The sequence below is a fragment of the Rhinopithecus bieti genome, unplaced genomic scaffold (assembly GCF_001698545.2).
Source record: "Rhinopithecus bieti isolate Rb0 unplaced genomic scaffold, ASM169854v2 scaffold_3043, whole genome shotgun sequence".
NCBI lineage: Eukaryota > Metazoa > Chordata > Mammalia > Primates > Cercopithecidae > Rhinopithecus > Rhinopithecus bieti.
Window position 1 is genome coordinate 3334775 of NW_016804580.1, and position 9505 is coordinate 3344279.

Here is a 9505-nt window from a genome sequence, read left to right on the forward strand (position 1 = left end):
AAATAATTTATTAATTTGTGAGTTGAAAATATCACTGAAAATGCCACTTTTATTATTTAATAGCTTAGTGTGTCAAATCTGATTTTAATATCAAGCTTTTAAAATATGAATAATTTAGGTAATATCATTGACAAATAAAATAATTTTCTGAGTATCTCAGGGATTCTTTTTAGTAGTTGAATGTTTATAAAGAACAATTTAGAACCGACTGAATGCTATTACCATTTGTATTGCTAATAATATTATTTAAACTTACAATAATATATGCATATGACTTATTATGTTTATTTGATTATTCATTTGCTTAACATTTGTTTACCTGCTGCAAGAGCCAACTAATGATAGTCCACTTGCATCACCATGATACCCGCTCTTCATCTAAATTGTGTTTACATAATAATTCCACTAAGTATATTCTTAGAATAATTGTGTGTTATTGCAGTTATTTCAGTTATGTCTCTGAACATAAGCAATCGTTAATGCCACTGTTTGCTGCTTAATTAGGATGCAATTTTTGAATAGGAGTAGGGAAGAGAGGTTTCTTCCTTAGGTCTCATAATTTTACTATGGATTCTTTTAATGATGTGACAATTAGATTTGATTTCCAATCTGACTTTAAAATACCACTGAATAACTGAGGTAGCTATGTCATCATAGTCATCATCATCATATTTCTCATTTCTTTTGACAAAGAGAAGCACATGAAATAAAGTGGCAGAAAACAATGGTTTTCAGATTATATGCTAGAACCTGCATAAAGCATTACAGGAAATCTATGAGAGCCCAGGGAATGGTCAACGTTTGTTTTACAGACTTCTAAACCATAAGAGTCCACAGGTATTATCCATACTGCAGTGCATAGGAAAGCATCAGGGCTCAGAGTTTTTCATAATCCTAGGGAAAGCTGGAACTATCTGATCCAACTTTTTCTGAACAAAAGCACAGTGAGCAATGATCTCTTCTAAAGCTGTAAGAGTTGAAGAAGGACGAAAGAAACATGAAAAGTGACTCATCAGTCAGAAACAGGTTTATTTTAAAGAATAAACCTGAGAGGGGCCTCTGGCCGAGTTAGGTCAAGTGCCCTCTCTCTTACAGACTAAGAGTATTTTAGGACGGAGAGCTTATCACAGGCTCAGAATGTTTCTGTGTCTCTTTGTCTTGCTTATCTGGGAGGGAGAGTTTTGTGTCTGTTCCCGTACATCTTTCTGCAGCTGCAGGCATACCCCCCAAGTCTGCTTTTAGCTTCCCTATCTTAGTGAACCTAAAGAGAAAGGAATGTGCTTATTAGGGCCCACTGTTTTACTTGGGCCCATTGTATGAGTGTGAAGTTTGGTCTTTACACCATGCAGCTGTCTTATCTGTATTGTACTGTCTGCTCTTTCTAGCTGCTTATTGTTAGAAGTGATTTATTTGAAATGCATGAGGTTAGAAAGGGAGCTGGAGCTTAAAATAGTGGTGTTTGTCCAAGATAATGGTGCTCCTGCTCTGTCAAAAGCCTTCATCGAATTGCTTATTTTGGTAGGCAGTCCTGATAGTATGTTTTCCCTAGATAGCGTCTTTGCAGGGATGTACCTTTCTATGTTAAATGTGATAAATTGGGTTGAGAACTATAGCCCATGATCATATTATAGGGAGTATAATTGCAATTAGCTGTATCACTGGGCAACAGAAAGAAGTAAAAATATCAGATGGTTTGCAAAAGTAAACGATGTGGTTAAATTATTTGTTCTTTAAACAAAAAAATTATTAATCTAGTGAGGATGTGGGCCTGAATTATCACTTGGTGTCTTAAATTCGCCAGTGATCACTCTGAATCTAACACATTGTCTGTTTCTTTTTTTTTTTTTTTAAACTTTTGTAGGTACATAGTAAATGTGTATATTTATGGGGTACATGAGATGTTTTGGTACAGGTATGCAATGCATAATAATCACATCATGGAGAATGGGGTACCCATCCCCTAAACATTGATCTTTTATGTTACAAACAATTCAGTCACAGTCTTTTAGTTATTTTTAAATATACAATGAAATTATTATTGACTACAGTCACTCCGTTGTGCTATCAAATAGTAGGTCTTATTCATTCTTTTTTTTTTGTACTCTGTCTCTTCTTTCTGATAGCTCACTTCCTTTTACTGGTGTCCAGAGTGGATTCTGTTTCCTCAAGTTTAAGAACCAGAGTTTTCCTTCCGACAAATGATCCACATGACTGCCAGGTATTTGAAAGCACACAGCATTTTAAATATTTTGTCACATTTGGGGACTTCTTTATCGTAACTGTTTGGGTACTAATTGTCTTTCACAGATGACGTTTTATTACTTCTCCAGCCAAGTGAGTGGCAAATTAATGGTTGGGCTTCAAACTGCATGTGGAGGTCCTATTCAGCATTTATGGCAAAACACAGCTGCACTCCCAAATCAGTGGGAGAGAAATGTCATCAAAATCCAGAGTTCACAGAGATTTCAGGTATGTGTGTTCTATTTTCTAACTATGGCCTTCAAGAAAAAATAAGATACAGATCTTTAACACCAGGTGAACTAAAAGTAAGGCAACCGTCCCAGTTTGCCAGCGACTGAGGGATTTCCCAAGACTTTCAAGTGCTGAAAGTGGACATCTCAGTCAATTTGGGATGGCTAGCCACCCTGAAAGACACTTTTACAATCAAGTTTTGAATTGTATGTATGAAAACTAAAGGTGATATATTTTAAGACATACTGATATATCAGTAAAATACAACTTTTGAATTTCCTCCTAATTTCTTGAACCCTCTCCATATTCCTCTCTACTTTTCTTACTGCTCCAACTTCTTCTTTCTTTTCATTACTTTTCCTTCCAGACTTTTTTCATGCTTTTGAGAGAAGGGAATGCTGGGTAATGAGGAAGGAGAATGTTTAAATACTTATTCCAAATGCTGTTGAAGTAGAATAATTGTCATATTCATTTCATAGATAAACTCAACACAGCCTTTATTTTCTAAAGTAATTTAGAGAATTAAAGTCAATGCAAGCCTATAAAACAAACAACTTATTTATGCAGCCTAATAAAACTTATGCATGGTCGAAATGATAATCTAATGATTATTACCAGTTCTTGAAGACGTATTGCCTATTTTAACATTTGAGCCAATCAAACAAAATTTTCCTATTAAACATGAGATTTTAAAGCATTTTATTCCTTAAAACTTTCTAATCCTTCTCTGTGTCAATTTAACCCAAGTCGGTTTTTTAAATCATCTATTATTAGAATGATATAATAATCAGTGTTATAAATTTGATATAAATCAAATCATTTGTTATATGGTGGATTTAGCACTTGCTTAAATATAGGGATTAAATTGGATTGAATTTTACCGTTGATTCTTTCGAGTGGCTAAGAGAAAAAGAATGGCTAAATGAACAGGATCTTCATTGTAAAAGTTGAATTATAAGATATAAGAATGGCATAGTTTCTTAATTGATTGATCATAAATCACTGTAATTTGGAATTTTCAGGTTTTGATAAACTTAATGGGGATCAAAAGAAGGCTACAAAAAATCCCTAACAGGTGGTTAAATGACACCTATATGGCAGGACTTCAGAGAAACTCTCAGTGGAAACGCTAACCAGAGACTGAGACTGTACTCTATTGAAGTCAAATGTCAGTGTTGGGGGTGTGGGTGGTTGGAAAGGCATCTTAACCCATCAGGCACTTAAGTGTTTCTATCAACATTTCATTCATTCACTTAAGAAAGATTAATTTGGGGCTCTTGGATGTGGTAGGTACAATGAGGGGAAGGTTCCCTACAGCATGTTAAGGGAAGATGATTGATAGGTGTGGGCAGGGGATACTATGTGTGCCTCCGCCCTGAAGACATCTGTGGCTTTCAAGGGCTATGGTATGCAGAATGAGTACCCCCTGAGCACCAATAATGTATTTAATTTGCTGTGGATGCTCAAGTGTTATTAACCTCTGGAGAAGTTATTTTATTTCTTACCCTTCTCTTCTTAATTCCCTGTGTCTGCTTGTTGTCTCAACAATGACAACAAAAGCAACAAAACTGGGCCAAGATTGTGTTTATGGGGATTGATTGAGTCACATTGAGTAGACTCTAAAGGTTGATCTTGCTGAAGTTCTATCTCTCTCCGTTCTTGTAGACACTTAAGTGAGATGAGAATCTTATCTACGGGTCCATTCCATCGTTATTTACACATCCTTTTAACTTTGAAACAGAGCTGATGGTATGGGAGTCTTAAACTACTTTTGCCAACCTTTGTACCTTCTTAGATCTGTCTATGTCTTTCGGTCCAGATCTCTATTAGAAGCATAAGAGAGCAGAGCGTTGAGTAGAACTGGAACTTGCTGTATCTTGTAGGTCAAACCTTTCAAAATAACGTCCTTGTTTTGCTCAGCTTCCTATTCTCGAGTGATACATCCTGAGTTCTGATGATTAAATATGTGCAGTAGATCAATAAAAAAAAAGTAAAACTCCAGAATATGTAATATCTAGGGTGATTCGGCTGTAGCTGAGGCAGCAAGGTTATTCACTTGAGTGCTTTAAATGTACCAGTGGCTTCAACTAAAGCAGATGCATGTGCAATATATTAATTTTATATCCCAAAATACGTTATTGCTGATGTGAAAACAGTGCATTTACCTTAAAGGCTTTGCAAAAATTAGGAGACCATATGACTCTCTCGGGATCCCTTGGCTACACCAGCCTTTTCGGATTGCAGGTATGCTTTAGTTCTGTCCTGTCAGCAAGTGAGCAGATGTTCATTTGCTTTTGTTTGGTGGGCCACAGAGAAGTGCTGTACTTGTAATACGGCCTGCCATCATCTAGTATCTCACTCCTGAAAAGATTTTCTGAGGGGCTTATTCGAGGGAATTCTGTAATCAGAGTCTCCAGACAGTATCTGCTGCCTTGACAACTTATAAGCCTCTGAGAATTATTTCATTTTCTGCCATTTCCTTTCCATGCTGACTTCTAATAGTTTAAAAGCCATGCATCCTTCCTTTAAAAATGTCCAAATAGGAGATTTCGGTCTCAGCTGGATCCCAGCTTAGCATGGGCTTAGAACAAAGCCACTGCAGCTGACGCTCACCTGGGGGCTTTATCACCTCCATCTGTGAATGACTAGGTCTCTCCTTTAATGAAATTGAAACAGGTTAATTTCTGAGTGAATGCTGCTGCATACAGAAGGATTGCTGTTTATCTACTTAGCAAAGACGGAAGCATTTCAGAGAGTTTCTGAAGATGTGTAAGGAATAATAACAACTAAAATTTCTTTAGCACTTACTATATATAAGGCACTGTGTTTACTTCTTTGGATACATAATTTTATTGACCCTTCACAAAAATCCTCTAGAAAGGTAGAAAGATGATTTACTCCAAGAATTACAAGCTTTAGAGAGTTAAATAACCTACTAAATCCCATACCGGCTTAGACTCTAAGGTAGTTTGATTTCAGATCTCAATTACTGAGTCACTGAGCCATAATAACTTTTTTTATTATGTTAAGCATTACAGGGATTTAGAATACACAGGGGAAAAAAAGTCCAACCTCTAGTTTGGTCAAATCTGTTGTGTATGACTTATTATATATTCTTTTGTCTGCTGGCTGGGTGAAACAACAATTTTAGGCATTGCATGCTGCTGATTAATTGCAATCTCATTTTTAAAAAATTGCAGACATAAGCGATTAATTTTACTGTTGTCCTAAAATGTTCAAGGAGACAAATAATAAGACAAACTTAACATGCAGTAGAAATGTAGCCCCTAATTCAGGTGAAACCTTTTGTCAGAGGCATTAGTACCAGAGTGACTCCATGGTGAGTGAGGGCTAAGAAAATAAGCTTGCTGGGTTGCATTCCCAGAAAGCTAGGTATTCCTAGCCTCTAGATGTTTACTGTTAAGGGAACAGATTGATAACATTTACTAAACAGACCTGAACTTGGGAGTGTCCTGGTATCCCGACACCTTGAGAACAAAATCATTCCTAATTTTACTTTAAAGATAATAATGTCGATTCTTGCAAAATATAGTAATTAAGAAAATTAATCCTTTATCGCAAAAGATTATAGCAGAGCACATCTCCCCGTGATCTTTTTTTATCCTGTATATAGACAAGTATTGTACCTAGGGTGGACGCGTTCCTCCTCTTACTTTCGGGAACGCCCTGCTCTGTCTATTGAGTGGCCATTCTTTTATTCTTCTACTTTCTTAATAAACTTGCTTTCACTTTACTCTATGGACATTCTCTCAATTCTTTCTTGCGTGAGCTCCAAGACCCTCTCTTGGGGTCTGGATCGGGACTTCCTTTAGGTAACACTTTCACTCCTGTTCGTTGTTGTTGTTCTTGAAAGAAGCTCATGTAACAGTTTTATGGGTAAGAAGGAATGAATACTATCCCTTACTACTAAGTATGTCACTGACTATAATTTTCACGTTGAATGTCTAGATTGTTAAACTAAATGAACAGCCAGTGCCTTAAGTATAAAAGATACTGAAGCATTTTAACATGCTATTATTTACTTTTCATTTCTTTGATATTTCATTGAGAAATGCTGGAGAGTTCTCAGCAGCCTCCTATTTAGAAAGAATAGAAGTTTTAATAAAGACAAAAGATGAGCTTTGCATTTTAAAAAATGTAAATTTTAACCTTAACTTTTAAAATTTTACCGTCACTCTTCAAAATCATTATCTGAGGTATTTTCCCTTTTAATTCAATAATATTTATGATAACACATGATGAGGAAATAATTACTCTCATCATTTTGTGTCTCAAATGTTTGCTTGGGAAATGAATGCATACTACTAATTAAGAAAACTCTTACATAATACATATAACCATAAATGTTTCTAATGTTTATACTCATGCTGAAGCAGTCTCGTTGTCTGAGGCGATACCTGAGATTCATTGTTTCATGCCAAGGAAATCAAAGACATGAACACACAAGAAGTGAGGTTAAGAATGGAGGTTTAATAGGTGAAAGAAAGAGAAGAGCTCTCTCTTGCAGAGAGAGGGATCCTGCATGGGTTTCCAGTCCATGGCGAAATGCAGGGGATTTTATAGATGAGCTTGAGGAAGCGGTGTCTGATTTACATAGCGCACTAAAGACTGGTCAGACTAGGTGTGTTATTTGCATAAGGCACAAAAAACTGGTTAGGGGTAGGTGTGCTGTGTGCATAGGGCACAAAAAGATGGCCTTTCCCACCCTAATCTGTTATTATGCAGATGGGTTCTCTAACTATCTGGTGCCATGTTGCCTGTTTCTTTACTGTGCATGTGGTAATAAAAGGGAAGACGGAGCTTCTATATTGGCTATGCCTGGCCCCCAGGTAGCCTTTTTTTATTGACGCAACTGCCTGCATTCACCCGTGCGAGCTTTCAGCTTGCTTATCTATGTTTACAGCTTGATTTTTCAGTCTGCTCTTTGTTGGAAAAAATAATTTATTGGGCTGCTTTTTGGTAGAAGGGAAGCCTTGCTGAGGACTCTTTTACCTTCACTATCTACCTAAATAATTTCTTTCTAGCTCCTGTAACAGTGCCATCCAGATAGTATTATCCATATGTCATCACCATTTCCTCTAACATTTAAATCAATTGGCTTGAGTGCTGACCACTTACCTCTATTCAGAGGTCATCCATCTTCTCTTAAAATGTTTGGGGTGAAAGGAATTTGTTTTATGTTCACTGTCGGATTAGTGCAGGCCATCCCTGACTTCTTTGGTGTCGGAACTCCATCATCTGTCCTATGATCCACTTTTATTTTGCTGCTTTGCTCCTTTAAAAGAAAAAAATCTATCTATCTATCTATCCTCCAACGTTATTAAAATGAGGTGGGTGTTTGGAAAATAATCTTTCTGATGTTTTGGAGAAAACAAAGAATGTGTGTTAGATACTACTTTTCCTAAAAATACAACTACCACACAGCAACACAGCTCTGACCAGGGCCCTCCATAGAACCTACATATATATATATTTTCTTTTTCCGAGATGGAGTCTCACTGTCACCCAGGTTGGCATGCAGTGGCACCATATCAGATTGCAACCTCTGCCTCCTGGGTTCAAGCAATTCTCCTGCCTCAGCCTCCTGAGTAGCTGAGATTACAGATGTGTACCACAACACCTGGCTAATTTTTGTACTTTTAATTGAGATGGGGTTTTGCCATGTTGGCCAGGCTAGTCTCGAACTGACCTCAGGTGATCAGCCTGCCTTGGCCTCCCAAAGTGTTGGGATTATAGGAGTGAGCCACCATGTCCTGCCTTTATTTTTTCTTGTTTTTTAATCATCCTAGGGTTCCACTTTCTTTAGCTAATTTTCCAGATTCTAACCCAAATCCTTGTCAACTCTTTTCATTTAAATCTGTTTAGCTAGACTATTTAATTATGCCTGATGGGTCTTGTGTTTTATAGCCACATAGACCCATTAGTAAATTTCCCTCCACTTAGAGAAATAGTTATTTCCCTAAGAAAAGTGTTCCTTCCTGCTAGGCTAGTGGACTCAAATGGCAGCGAATTTTCACAATGATGTTTCATCACTTATACCAAGTTAACATGTAATTTAACAGAATCAAATAAATATGTAATATCTATTGCAAACTCTAATGAGGAGAGGATTAAGGCAAGAAGGTAATTTAAAAGCTACTTCAGTAGTCAAGGGGGAGGAGATGGGAGAGGAAATAAGAATGAAAGGAAAATAGGGATTAATGGAGCTTGTCTCATTGGAAATGAGAATGGAGGAGAAAGGGACTCTCAAGGTCAGTTTGGAGTTTTGAGCATTGGAGAGCACCAGTCTTCTGATACCATTGTCAGGAAATGAGAGTGAGATGAGAGCTCCAATCTGAGGAGAAAGGACAAAGTTGTGAATTATAAATGACTTGTGTCATCTGAGTGAAAATGTCCAGCAGACTGTGGAAACTGGGGAGGAGAGTTCAGGAAAGAGATTAACATTTGTAATGTAAGTTTCTGATTTATCAACCCTGAAGATCAATGTTGTTCTTTTGGTGAGGAGTGTGGAGAAAAAAACAAGAGACATATGATATAGTTAACACTTATTTCTACTTCTTTTTTAAAATGTGACTGTCGGCATGTCCTTAACTCAGCAACAGCTAGGGACTATCTCTATAAAAAAGCTTTCAGAAAGAATAAAATGTTAATTTGTAAAGAATAGATATTTACTTACAAACACACAATTCGTATAATAGCATAAATCTTTTAATAACTATGTTACAATAACAGTAGCTAACATTATTTAATGCTAACTATATACCAGGTGCTGTTTTACATGTTTGCAACTCTTTTTTCCTTATCATGTAGGCTATCATTTTATCATTACAATTGTACAAAAAAGAAAACTGAGGAACAGAGATGTTAAATAAGTTCTCCAAGGTCTTGTTGCTGTTAAGTGGTATAACAAGGAACTGAATCCAAATAGTTTTATTTGAAATACATATATATATTTTCAAAATATATATATGTAATAAGTATATAATTTATCTATATTATAAATAGATATTTT

General features: G+C 36.4%; 1 protein-coding gene across 2 annotated transcripts in view; it reads left to right on the plus strand.

The window, feature by feature from the left end:
• MALRD1 (MAM and LDL receptor class A domain containing 1) overlaps nucleotides 1-9505 on the plus strand; it is a 715118-nt gene that overhangs the window by 44705 nt on the left and 660908 nt on the right. For both annotated transcript variants that reach the window (XM_017869225.1, XM_017869224.1), the window contains exons 3-4: nucleotides 2124-2218; nucleotides 2308-2469. In XM_017869225.1, the coding sequence (XP_017724714.1) occupies nucleotides 2124-2218; nucleotides 2308-2469 (257 nt within the window). The remainder of the gene's footprint in view (nucleotides 1-2123; nucleotides 2219-2307; nucleotides 2470-9505) is intronic.